The sequence below is a fragment of the Zea mays genome, chromosome 8 (assembly GCF_902167145.1).
Source record: "Zea mays cultivar B73 chromosome 8, Zm-B73-REFERENCE-NAM-5.0, whole genome shotgun sequence".
NCBI lineage: Eukaryota > Viridiplantae > Streptophyta > Magnoliopsida > Poales > Poaceae > Zea > Zea mays.
In genome coordinates, this window is record NC_050103.1 from 110551992 (window position 1) to 110565686 (window position 13695).

At 40.9% G+C, this 13695-nt stretch overlaps 2 protein-coding genes and 1 long non-coding RNA gene across 4 annotated transcripts in view; 2 read left to right on the forward strand and 1 right to left on the reverse strand.

Moving 5' to 3' along the window:
• The window catches only part of LOC100282382 (uncharacterized), a 32436-nt gene extending 19034 nt beyond the window's left edge, over positions 1-13402 (forward strand). The window contains exons 4-7 of the mRNA NM_001397557.1: positions 12420-12510; positions 12614-12703; positions 12810-12910; positions 13113-13402. Of these exons, the coding sequence (NP_001384486.1) occupies positions 12420-12510; positions 12614-12703; positions 12810-12910; positions 13113-13253 (423 nt within the window). The 3' untranslated portion in view covers positions 13254-13402. The remainder of the gene's footprint in view (positions 1-12419; positions 12511-12613; positions 12704-12809; positions 12911-13112) is intronic.
• Positions 552-5932, reverse strand: LOC103635686 (uncharacterized). 2 transcript variants are annotated; one of them, XR_002263981.2, is made up of 3 exons: positions 4190-5844; positions 1634-3911; positions 552-1190 (listed from the first exon to the last, which is right to left on the reverse strand). XR_002263981.2 is itself a non-coding variant. In XM_020542362.3 (3 exons), exons 1-3 carry the CDS (start codon positions 5450-5452, stop codon positions 3873-3875), a joined length of 441 nt encoding a protein of 146 aa, XP_020397951.1. In that variant the 5' UTR covers positions 5453-5932; the 3' UTR covers positions 2456-3872. The 2 variants fall into 2 exon arrangements, 1 of the variants encoding a protein (XP_020397951.1); XM_020542362.3 differs by lacking the exon at positions 552-1190 and having other exon boundaries at positions 2456-3911; positions 4190-4422; positions 5284-5932.
• LOC118473126 (uncharacterized) lies at positions 6172-6807 on the forward strand. Its single transcript, XR_004852011.1, has 4 exons — positions 6172-6206; positions 6289-6487; positions 6571-6687; positions 6764-6807. It is a non-coding gene; the product is annotated as an uncharacterized lncRNA (long non-coding RNA).
• Positions 13403-13695: the final 293 nt, after the last annotated feature.

The following is a 13695-nucleotide window of genomic DNA, read 5'->3' on the forward strand; positions in this document are numbered from 1 at the left end:
TCCACAACCAATGCATGTCAATATTCAATGTGCAGCATTCACTCCTGCTTGCACTCAACAGGTCGTTCGCTGCTGCCTTTCCCCCTCCAGCAGCCCCCTTGGTCTTTTGTTCCAAAGAAGAAAGAAAATGTCAAAACATACTTAAAACTTAGAAGCTGGAAAGGGTGAAGTGATATTCCTCATTAGAGAAAAAATGTTTCCATACCTTGTATCATAATCATCATCATCCTCGTCATCTTTGTCTTCATCATCGTCCTCACTATACATAACTTCAAATTCCTCATCTTGAGTAGCCTCTCTAGTAAACCATGATACAACATGTGGGGGTCATCTTGTCGCTGATGGTACATATGGCAGATATAGAAAGGATAATTTAGAAGTAATAAACAAAGTCTTAATCTTCCATTTTGGACAATAATTTATGGGCTTTTAGATAAAAGAGTGGGGCTTATGTAAAACAAAAAAACTATTATTTCACTATTGTAGTGTAGCAATATCGGGCAATAATATTCCACTACACCTAATTTCGAAAGATTAGAGCAGATGATGAGTGACATTTTCCCAAACCATTATAATAAAAATAGAGACATGAGAAACGTAATAGATATAGATATATAGAGAAACGAGATTTGTATCGCGTAAATATTCTACTACATCTAATTTCCAAAGAAACAGATCGATTTATATCCTTGCTTGCTTCTCGTCGTCGCCACAATGTCGCCAGAGCCTCCCCCGTCTTCTCTGTCGCCACCATAGAGGAACTTGTTGCTGACCTTTTCACGCCACCCTCAGCAAGAAGCAGCATGATGAAAGGAAGGTGGAGAAACTCCTACTTTATATTTATATAATACAATGCACGTACATTGCGAGAACACAAAAATTATTCGATAAAATCTTTGCGCATATGTTATCATCGACTATAGTATATATTTTCTAATGGCCAACAATTGACAACAGTTCAAAGGAAAAGTCATGTATAATGGATAATAAATGAATTATTCAACACCACAGTACCTGCGTGCTTCTATTAGCCATGCTGAGATGACAGTAAGAGAGACAATGGACTTCTCTTTCAAGATGCTTGGAACCAATAATGAATTTGGTAAGTAGGGATAATAGTAGGGAAATATTTATGTACAAAAGTTACCGTGTCTGCTACAATTGCTGATGGTGCAACCAGGACTTTAGACCTATTGATGAAAATCAATAATTTTTTGGTGCATAAACTAAGAGCACGCGGTAAAAAAATTATGTAATAGCAGTGGACTTCTGAAAAGAGGGGGGAGAACAGCATGAGAGTTCATGTACATACAAAATATCAGATTTTTATAAATGCATGCATTATGGAGCTTGACAACTTGGGATGCAGTTATATGGAGTAAAACAACATTTTTGTTGTTTGATGCAGAGCAGATCTGCAATCTGCTTGCAAAGGTCAACACTGTAGGTTGGGACATCATAGTTGAGATCCCCTAATTGCAAAGGTCAACACTGTAACTCACATCCCCTAATTGCAGACTTGCATCGACAAAAGAGCATATGCTTAACACAAAATAACACATGGCTAAACAAATATCATTTTGCTTATACCAAGGTTATGCACTTGTGCTCCTGTTTTTATGCACAAACTTACATTGCACATTAGCAGACCTTATCATGCCTCCAAAATGCAGCCTGTAACACATAGATCATGTAGGGGTCATTATTTCTCGATTTACTGTAACATGTACAATTAACATATACTTACATTACACCTATTTGCAAAAACTAAGGAATATTTTGCATATATTTTTATACCAAGTGCAGCGTCTAACTTAGGCATTTTCCACTATAGGTGCTGGATGAGCCCAAAGTTTGCAGGGTTTCGTAGGCCTCGATTTCCATCATCCTGACTGTGGCATCCTTGAGACGGTTCGTCATGTCGTCGACAACTCTTTAGTATGTACTCTAGTGGCAGGTTGAGATGAGAGAAGGTCAACACGGGGCCTGGGAATTGAATATGTAGATGCAGAGGGCTTACATGGAGGTCGAACTCACGATGACTTGCGTGCTCTCCGCCAGCAACGATGTGGGCATGGGTGACAGATGACAGTTTTGGAAGCACATATGGAACTGCATATACATATGTCAGTACATCACTCTGTAAAATTACATGGTTCATTGTTGACGCGTCGTGAATAGCTCCGTGCAAAACATCAACAGGATTGGCAATGGTGCACATCAATTCTGGCTGCATGATTCCTTGGTTAAATGGGCCAGTAAGGCCGCTTGATCCTGGTTCAACTCCATAGAAAGCAAGATGTCTGTCTTGTGAAAGCAGCATCTGCAAGCAACGATTTACACTGAACAAAGCATATTTAAAAATAACACCTAGAGGGAGATATGGTGATCGATCGAGTGGGTGGCTTTACACCTAGAGGAAAAGCATGCTGAAATTCGCCCCGGGATTTTTTTGGGGCAAAGAAGTAGACAAAAAGCACCATGAACTAACCAGTGAGGTAGTGACCATATATAAAAGGAAAAGCATGAAGCAGATCATGAACTCACCAGTCCATCAGTCATCAGATATTAAAGGAAGATCAGGAAAAAACAAACCTCAAGGAGCATAAGTTTGATATTTTAGCCATAGTGAATTGGGTTGTGAACAGGACTGGTGATTTGCTCCTGAATTGAGTCTCATCTATTTTGTCGATTGGGGTACAAATAGCATGCAATTGATCAAAGGAATGAAAAAAATATCACACAACACTAATCTTCTTTTGTCCATTGTGGCAACAGGCATGTGCCAAGGTAGTGTCTTCTTTTATCCTCCTAAGTAAAATGGCAAAGGAACCAATTCAGTCGAGGGCAATTAATTAAATTGGATGACAATGAATAAGAAGTATCATGTGAGCAGATTAAAAAGAACCACACAAGACCAAAAAAATCTCATCTGATCTGCTTTGGCCGTGAGGCATGGGCCACCTCTAGATGTCCATGGATAACAGCTTGCAGTTTCTATATATCACTAAAAGATCAATCAGACCAATATGGCAGCTTTAGACATCCCAGGCATGTAACATGAGGAAAAAAGATACAAGAACATAACTAATGAAAGTACTATCCACCATAATCAATGACTGTCATAAGAATAATATATACCAAATATAAAGATCTGGAAATATAATTGTGGACGCAAAGAGCGAGACTGCTATTGTTGTCTGTCCTGAATTCGTCAGTATCAGGCTAAACAGAGCCGAAAACACGGAGAAGTGGATCTCATCTAAAACTGAGCATGGCGTTGCATAGAAATGCAGGATTTAGTCATTCAAAGCATGATATTGGTCTTAATCATATTGCTTTGACCACAACAATGACTAAGTAAATGACTCATAATCCAATATTGAAGGGCATCAATACACAATATACTGCTACACTAAAATAACATCTACACCGAGTGTCCAAAAGCATTCCAAAATGATAGCCTATGTCAGACTCTAGAACCTCTATTGAATTTGGCCTAGAATAATCCATAGTTTCTATGCTCATCATAGAAAAGCATGTCATTAATCATCACTTAACAGAAAAAGCATGTATACTTTCTTGTGGCAAACTCTGGAACATCTTTTGTGTGGTTATGCTTGAGATAATTTAAAAGAAAAGCACAGATCACCACCCCTGACCCCAGAACATCTCCACCTACTCACAAGACACTAACATCACCATTTTAAGAGAACCGAGACGTACTAACTGAACAAGAGCCTAATATATACACCATTTATTGAAGCACAAAGATAAGCACACATTGCAGTTTGGTACAAAAACAATCTCAATGCAGTCTAGAAAAGTTGGTTACCTCCTCAACGATTGTTGTGATGTCAAGTTGAAGGATCCTAGAGCATAATGACCAAACAGAGACAGGTTACTTTAGCCTGTTTACAAAGATAGAGAAATCATTATGCCAAGTTGAAAAGATATGGTAGATCATCTGGAGCTCGTATCAAATTCAATTGTAACTATGGCAGAAGTGATATGTAACACATGTTTATTAAAGAAACTAAATATTTATATTTATTACACATAAGTTATTTTAGACTCAAAACACTATGGCATAACTCACTTTTAATCAGAACTACTACTATCTAGAAACGAAGTGATAAAAAAATCAACAATCCAGCTTAGCGTTATATCATGAGCAAGAATAATGTACCCTTGATTCCAAGTTCATCAGAACTGTAGATTCGATTGCCTCTTTAGCACAATCAAGTTGTTCTTGTGTAACTACAAGAGGTAAAAGATGGAGGACAAAGGAACACAAACGATAATGGTCAATCCAAAATTGAAATAGGATAGTTGGCAAGAAAGAAGCCTTTTCCAAGAGGCACAATCTCCAGGAGTTCCCCTGCTTGCCAAATCCATAACCTTCGTTGAAAAGTCTAGGCTCTGTTAAATGATAATATTAAAAAACAGTCAGCTATATTAATTGTTTGAACAAGGGCGTACACAATTTAGATTATGCTCCAGGAGAGTGCTAGCTTGTCGGCTTGTCCAATTAATTAAATTGGTCTTACCTTGACTCATACAGGTGCTAGCTCAAGTTCCAATAAATCTGTGGAGTTTAAATAGACCATTGTTGCCAAAATACTTTACAATATCATCATGTGCGCTATCATGTTGTGTTAAGGTAATAATTAAAACTTACTAACCTAAGTTAGGTGCCTATCTAGTTAGCTCGTTGCCTGCCCAGGAGGGATGAACCTCTACTGGTACTTTTATTCTCTGAAACGAACAACTAAACCTTACTCTCCTTGACCATGCATCACATTACCACCATCGCATTAGGACTTTCCTTCTACATGCATACCTAATGCTCTACAGACGCCTAGTTTGCAGTGCATGCAATTGTAGACCTGTAGGAAAGATACATGCATGCACCAGCCGCCATTGACATCGAGCAACATTGACATGTTTCTCCTTGCAGTTCACAAACAAAGAATGACTTGGCCTCAATCCGTGAATGCAGACAACTTCGTCAGTCTCCACATCACAATTGACTCGGTCTATGGCCCAGATTATTTTACACTTACATTATTCTGGACATCCAAAACCAAAGCCTAACAAAGAGTAATTCATGTGAGATATAGACATATAGCTACCTCGTCCAGCCTATCTCCAAGATTTTAATTCACTGATCAGCGCAAGCGATCAGATTGAGGCGAGTTCACATTGAATAGGAGGGGATGGTGGTTACCGAGATGGGAGGCCGTGCCTTGGTGACATGCGCAGTGTGATGGAGTGACTCACCTCGCCTCCATCTTCTCGACCGTGCACAACCCCAGCTTAGCCCCGACTTCGGCCACCGGCGAGCGCATCCCTTGCAGCCCCGCATGTCCTCCTCTTCAGTCGCCTCCTCCGGGCCGCCGGCCGCCGAGAAGCCTACGGTGGCACCGTTCAGGCCCTGGAGGTTGCCCATCACTGCAGACGTTGTGTCCGGCGCGGATAGGCGCCTCGACGGTATCGCTCTCGCTGGAGATAGACGCCGTCTCTAGATCGAGGGCCACCCCGAGGAGAAAGGGTAAATGAAATCCGCTTCCGAGTGCGACTGGTGGGAGCTGAGACGCCAGCCGATGGAGAAGCTCATAGGGAACCCCATTCAAGACTTACAGGTGGTTCCATAGCAAATAGAGCTATTGTTCTGGCCCCAATCTCGCAAGGTTGCTCTGGCTGCGGCTGTGGTGTCCCTGGCTCCACCGCGCGCTCCACCGCCCGGAGAGGGAGGAGGCCGAGGACGCGAGGCGGTCCACGTACTCGCGCAGCCAGCCGCGGGACCCGGCTGCCTCTGCTAGCGCCTCTCCGGGCGTCGCCTGTGTCTCCGACTTGGCCGCCGCAGAAATCGGAGTCCGCCCCGCCGCCGCCATCATCGGCCCCAACCTCGTGAACAAACACGGCGCAGGGAGCAGAGATCGGCTGCGTGAAATGTGGAGGCCGCGGAGCACAGGGGAGCGCGAGATTGGGGGGATTATGGCGGCTGCGGGATGCTATCGCGACCGAGATTTCCGGATGGAAGCCGCGGATGCGGGCGGTTGCCAGGGCGGCTGCGGGTTGCGGCGTGGGGCGGCTGCGGGTTGCGGGGCGGGGCTGGCAGAACGCGGCACTGTGCACGCCTACACTGCTAACATATAGAGTAGTAGAGATATCATGGCAATAGAAGACGATACGACACTAGAGTAAGTGCTCATTGATTTATTTATTTTATGTATATCGACTACTTAGATTCTTGATATAGAGTTTCGTCATGCTACATTATAGGAGAACATGGGTGCGAAGTTTCAATCCTTTTAAGATAGAAATATCTGTCAAAGACCTGCAAAACATATTAACGACAACTCAAGATATGATTCTAAGATGTTTTGATATGGCTGTTCGGCTGCTTGCCAATAAAGAGTCACGTAGACCGAAAGAAGAAATCATAAATAATAGAAAGCATTATATGGACATGCGTTTTTGGGTAAGTTTGTTTCCAATCATTAATGTATTAATATATAGTATCTATATCTAATCATCATGTGTACATGTATATATACTGTCCAGAGAATGGTTGGTTTTGGTAAACTTCCAAAATACCATCAGGATCCTACAACAGAAGAGTTAGCCAAAACACTCGATTGTTGGCCATCAATGAATTATTATATCACGGGTTGTAGATATGTAAGTATGTGTTCATTTCGAATGTATTTATAAAGGACACTTCTGTTGTAGGATCCTAATGACTGATATTTTGCAGGTTCTCATGCCATGGAAATTCAATGGATGTCACGCCCTTTTCGTAATAGATCATGTTAAAAAGCATGTGACTTTTATCGATTTTACACCGACTCAAGATTGGTGTAAACACATGCCATACAAGAGGTTCGCGGAAGCGATTATCATGGCCTCAAAAAAATATAAGATTGCTTACAGCAAGAAACGTTCTGGATGGGCGGAGGATATCTTTAAGTGGGAACATACAATTCAGACTGGTGTTCCAATTGACTTAAGAGGGTATTTTCTTCGTACCACCTTCTCAGCAGTTTAAATTTTTTCTATGATAATCATTGTATAAAACATAGTTGCCCAAATATTATTCTATAGGTTTAATACCAGCTACCTCGTTCTACAAGCTATGGCTATGTGGGGGAATGACAGACGACTGAAATTTGTTGGGGTGAGTGTAGTACGTTTGTTTTATGTTCAAAACTTACATTCTAGCTATCTCGTTCTACAAGATAATATGTTTTATTCTCTTATCTCTTTGTCTGTAGGATGCAAAGACTCTTCGAAGAAACTTTGTGATTGATCTTTTAAGTTACGAGGACAATTCGTGCCGATATGCCATCCCTGCAAACATACAACAAAGACTTGTCGATATCGCTAAAAAGGATTAGCTGATTAGTGAACAGTTGTCGACACATTTGTCTGTAACTAATTTGTGTGATATTGATAATGTTTTTTACACGTATTTTGCATATTATAGTGATGTGTGTTGCTCCGTATCAATGTTTCATACAAATCTTTTACTTCCATCGCAACGCACGGGCACATATCTAGAATATATATTGTTATCGTGTTATTGTACGGTTCCGTTGCATATTATAGTGATGATAGTGCAAAGTGTGTTAAAAGGTAAGGGCAGCCATAATGTACAGTGCTGTAGTTGTATGTTTCATTTCTTTCTCTAATAAGTATTATATCATTTGATCAAGATCAAGTCAGTTTATGTTTGGGCAGGTTATAATGTTTTTGCCTTTTTATCTATTGTAGAGACACTTTCTACACGAAGCAAGCTTTCTATTGGTGTTGTGTGTCCATACAATGCTCAAGTTAGAGCAATACAAGAAAAGGTTGGGAAGGCCTGCAGGAGGAATGATTATTTCTCAGTGAAAGTAAAATCTGTGGATGGTTTCCAAGGCGCGGAGGAAGATATAATTATCATATCAACAATCAGGAGTAATGGAGCTGGTACAGTTGGGTTTCTATCAAACTTACAGAGGACTAACGTGGCTCTAACAAGGGCCAAGTAAGTTCTGCACCGAGCATTTAAATTTCACTTCAATTACTTCATAATCTTTTATCTGGTGCATGATAATAAAAACTGTTTGTAAACCTTTGTTGTACATGCCCAGATTGGGGAAGACTTTACCAACCCTCCATCTGCGCGACTACTTTGGACAGAACATAATCACCCAATTGCATCCAAATTTGCAGAAGATTAAACTGAACAGGTTGTATGTCATCCAAACACTAGCAGTAACGGACATAAGAATGTTTTAGGAAGTTTCTTTTATGAATATTGTTAAAAAGCAGGAGCCATCCACCTTTATTTCCTTCTTTTCTCCATGTCCAAATTGTGATACTGCTGGAATAATAAATTTGATTAGAAATGACTTCGAAACTTATCTTTTCTTCTCAATATGATCAATAGAACTAAACTTGTACTTCTGAACACATTTGGTACTTAAACATTTTTATTTCATGTGTTATCTTTACTGAGATAAAACATATCTTGTCTTCATGTCAGGCTCATGCGGTGAAAATGGGAGAAAGCCACACACACCATCTGCTATTGTTATTGGTGGTGGGTTTACAGGTCTTGCTGCTGCTGATGCGCTCAGAAATGCATCCTTCCAGGTATTTTTCAGTGTTACTTCTTGTCATGTTTGTGTGTTGGTGATGCAATCATATTTATTTGAGAAAAATGAAAAGATCCTTTTGTGATGCATTTCAGGTTATTCTTCTGGAATCTCGTGATAGAATTGGTGGCAGAGTTCACACTGACTACTCTTTTGGGTTTCCAGTCGATTTGGGAGCATCTTGGTGAGTTCCATTCTTTTGAACTTTCACCATGTGCCCAAAAGTTCATCTTGAAGGAATGCATTGAGTGTTTTTTTCATCATTTCTATTGAGAAGGCTTCATGGCGTCTGTGAAGAAAATCCCTTGGCACCAATAATTGGAAGGCTTGGACTTCCACTATACCGCACAAGTGGAGACGATTCTGTGCTGTTTGATCATGATCTGGAGAGGTAAAACTTTGCATTAGGCTGAATTGTGCTTTGAGAGATGATGGGGGCTAATGATGGCCGCTAACTTGTTCTATTGCCTTCAGCTATGCACTCTATGACACTAATGGACGTCAAGTACCACAGGAGTTGGTAGAAAAGATTGGGAAGGTGTTTGAGACCATACTGGAAGAGGTATTCCCCCCTTTCAATTAGTGGTGTGTCAGTGCCTGTTGATTTTAGGTAGTTTCTATTATTTGATTTACCCACAACACTTCTGTGCACAGACTGGCAAATTGAGGGAAGGAACCAATGAAGATATGTCTATCGCAAAAGCCATTGCAATTGTTATGGATAGAAATCCACAGTTGAGGTTTGTACTAATCTACTTCCTGCCTTTGTTCACTGTTCAACACAAACATACCAGTCATTTTAACAGTGGGTTTTCCATGTGTTCACTACAGGCAAGAAGGGATTGCTCATGAAGTTCTTCAGTGGTATTTGTGCCGTATGGAGGGTTGGTTTGCCACTGACGCAGATTCAATTTCACTACAGGGTTGTGATCAGGTATGTTTCTTTTTCTTACAATCTGGCCAGTATACTTGCACATTGTGAAATTATTGTGCCTTATGCATGATAATGTTGATGGGATGCAGGAGGTGCTGCTTCCAGGTGGCCATGGCCTCATGGTTCGTGGATATCGTCCAGTTATAAATACTCTTGCAAGAGGCTTAGATATACGTCTCAACCATAAGTATGCATAATATATCCTTTTTATTATCAATTTGTATTCAATAGTTGTAGTTTCACTTTCATCAACCATTGCTCCAGCACCAACCCTTGTTCTTTGTTCTTCAGGGTTTTGGAAATTGTTCGCCACCAGAACAAGGTAGAGGTTACTGTAAGCAGTGGCCAAACGTCCGTTGCGGACACTGCAGTGGTCACTGTTCCCTCACCTTGGAAAAAGGGCAGAGCAGGGAAAAAGGGCAGCAGCAGCTGTGGCTATGAGGACAAAACTGACTGGGGAACTGAGGTAATGACTCCTGAAGTTATAACTTTGTAACATCAGTGTTGCTGATGCTTGTGCTATTACTTGCTAAGAAATGTCGAGATATGAATTGATGTTTCCTTGTCTGGTTTGCTCGTAAAACCTTTGATTTTGTGATAAATACCTAATCTGTTGTTGGAAATGATATATTTGTTATTGAATCGAAGAGAAAGAAATGTTTATTAATTGTAAGTCTTTAATATGGTGCACTGCAGATTGGGTGGATCTATTGTTCTGTTACAGAAGACATTCTCACCGGATTCAAGATGCATGCTCGAGGCTGGCGATCAATCTACTGCATGCCTAAGCGACCAGCTTTCAAGGGATCTGCTCCTATCAACCTTTCGGATCGTTTGAATCAAGTGCTTCGGTGGGCTCTTGGTTCCATTGAAATTCTTTTCAGCAGGCATTGTCCCATATGGTATGGCTATGGAGGCCGGCTTAAATTCCTGGAGAGATTTGCTTATATCAACACAACAATTTATCCACTCACATCAATCCCGCTCCTCCTGTACTGCATATTGCCAGCAGTTTGTCTTCTCACTGGGAATTTCATCATCCCAAAGGTAAAGCGCACACATTAATGTACTGTGCAGGAAGATTTGCAAAGAATTGATTCTGACTGCTCTTATTTTCTCGAATGCAGATTAGTAACCTAGAGAGTGTTTGGTTTATATCGCTCTTTATCTCAATCTTTGCCACCGGTATCCTTGAGATGAGGTGGAGTGGTGTTGGCATTGATGAATGGTGGAGGAACGAGCAGTTCTGGGTCATTGGTGGTATTTTCTGCACATTTATTTGCCGTCTTCCAGGGTCTCCTGAAGGTGCTTGCTGGTATTGACACGAGCTTCACTGTCACCTCTAAGGCCACTGATGAAGAAGGTGATTTTGCCGAGCTCTACATGTTCAAGTGGACAACGCTTCTGATCCCACCAACCACTATTTTGATCATCAACCTGGTCGGCGTGGTCACTGGCATTTCCTACGCAATCAATAGCGGTTACCAGTCATGGGGACCTCTTTTCGGGAAGCTCTTCTTTGCGTTCTGGGTGATTGTCCACTTGTACCCCTTCCTCAAGGGCCTCATGGGGAAGTAGAACCGCACGCTATGTCTTCGCATGTTTTTTTTTGAATATATATTTTTTTATAAATAACTGCAAATATAGATGCTGTTGGATTTAGATCTAACGGAGTAAAATATCTGCTTACACGTTTTCACCTATGTAACCATTATATATTAATATTTTGTATGTTGTTGTAACCCATCCCCACTCTTAGACCCTCATTAATGTGAACAATATCAAGGAATGGATGCCCAGGAATCAAGCTCATGCTGCTTAGGTGTATGGGAGGATAACGAGATGTGTAGTGCTCTTCAAGTGTGCAAGTGCGTCTATGGACTGTATGGTTCTTTGATTTTTGTTGTTCGCTGAGGTGCAAAGTAGGAAGAAAATGCGGCCCTAATCTTACAAGCGGGGAATGTATCATTTTTTGGTGCAACTAAAATATGTGGTGTTATTTTTTGTGTACTAACAATTTGTTGAATATTTTGTATACCGTTGCAACGCACGGGCATCTACCTATAAGTTCAGGCCTATCCATATCCTCCGTATCCTGAGTCTGGATATTCAACATCTGATACCATATCCGTATGCGAAGACCCAACTCACATGTTCATGATGTGGGATATCCATTTATGTCCTATCCGATACAGTTGACACTACCCGTATTCGAATCCGAATCCGATCTGTTTACACCCCTACTAATTGCGATTAGTTGGACGACTTAATAACAATGTTGCCATGAGGTTTACATCTCTAGTTCCAGATCTGAGTTTCTTATATTTAGTCTGTGTGTCAATGATGATACGACACAAGTTATATTGCAATTAGTTAAGAAGCCCATTCTAAGAACCTCTGTGCTTCGGTCTTTGGTATCCTTATTTTCTCTTAACCCGTTTTCTTGTAAAAGCATGGATTGGGTTGGAATTGTGACCATGGTTCTAACAACCTCTTGCAAATGCAGGAAAAAGCTCTGTGCTATAGACCCAAATGGGTCCGATCCTTCCCTGGACCCTGACCAAGCGGGAGCACATGCACTTGGCTGCCCTTTTTTTTGTTATATTTCTTCTGAGATCAAAGTTGGGCATCTTAATCTGAACCATATGTGTTGCCATAAAAAAACTAAAAACAAATAAAAACGCAAATGCTTAATCTTGTTTGAACTACATTTAATCCATCTAGGTGCTAGGAAGTGGCCTAGCGCCTAGCATCTTTTGGACCCTTGATTGTCACACGTTGTTTACTTTCTTTCGCTGAACAAATTTCATCAACAGAAAGAGGTATTTATTTGCTAGGAAAAAGGGTTTGAAGAGGCAAAACCAGTTATTGCGGCTCTAAAGGAGAAGGGAGTGTCTGCCGTTGGAGCTGCAGGGTATTGCTGGGGTGGTAAGTAACATTTTTCACTGCATCTCTGGTTCTGTAACCGTCGTCTTATTATCATCTGAGAGTTTTGGTCTGCTGAGCACTTGCTTTCCTCTCACATTCTCAGCAAAGGTCGTTGTGGAGTTGGCAAAAGCAAATGAGCTCCAGGCTGCTGTACTGTTGCACCCTTCTTTTGTTACCGTCGACGATATCAAAGGTCAAACTTCTTTCTGCTGGTGAATTCTGGAGATGCGCAAAAAAACTGTTCTAGTACAAATGATTCATTGGTTAACTCTACTATTTTTTTTCCAATATAACACCAGAGGTCAAATGCTCAATCTCTATACTTGGAGCTGAGATGGATGTGAGGTCCCCACCAGAGTTAGTCAAGCAATTCGAGCAAGCCCTTTCTGTGAACTCAGGGGTAAGTTCTCATTTTCAACAACTTAAACCTCAAGCTAGACCATTTGCTTGAGTACAGAAATCAAGCCAAAACAGTATTCCTCTAGTGCCAAATGTGTCATTTGTGCATATGCACTCCCATCGCTAACTATTTTCAAATCATGTTGGGCCCTGTGTCTGTGGAGCTTCTGATCTTGAATCGTCGTCTTTCTCCTGGTCCACAGGTTGGTCACTTCGTCAAGGTCTTCCCTGGCGTGGCGCATGGGTGGAGCGTGAGATACAGCCTCGATGATGCAGCTGCCGTGAAGAGCGCTGAGGAAGCCTTTGCGGACATGCTCGACTGGTTCAACAAGAACCTAAAATGAACTCTGCAGTTGTCATCATGCCTTGTAATAATAACTAGTAACTTGTGCGCGCCTCGCGCGCGTAGTAAACGTTTTGTAATATAAGTGATAAGAATACCTATGTGGCATGATTACGATCATTACTTGCTATATTGAATCCATTTATATCCAAATATAGGGTAAAAGAAAATTTAGCAGGGCTGTTACGATAATTGACCATACCTATTGTTGTAAACAAATTCTGGGAAAAATCTATAAATTGACAACGTGCACAAGATAAACAATGAGAAGTGGTAAAAAAAGGTGAACTAAGTGGTGCACCTTGATCCAACTTCATTACTGGCTTTATGTACAGGAGATGAATGATCTGTAAACACAAAGCAATTAATCTATATTGAATTACTGATTCGCTATGCTGATGAAAATACAAAGATAAATAAAATGAAAAGATTATAATAATAAT

Coding starts and splice junctions, on each gene's coding strand:
- LOC103635686 (XM_020542362.3), bottom strand. CDS start 5,452: ATGGGCAACCTCCAGGGCCTGAACGGTGCCACCGTAGGCTTCTCGGCG. Junction 4,423..5,283: donor GTCGAGAAGATGGAGGCGAG/GTGAGTCACTCC, acceptor ATCATTTAACAG/AGCCTAGACTTTTCAACGAA. Junction 3,912..4,189: donor TGATGAACTTGGAATCAAGG/GTACATTATTCT, acceptor CTTTGTAAACAG/GCTAAAGTAACCTGTCTCTG.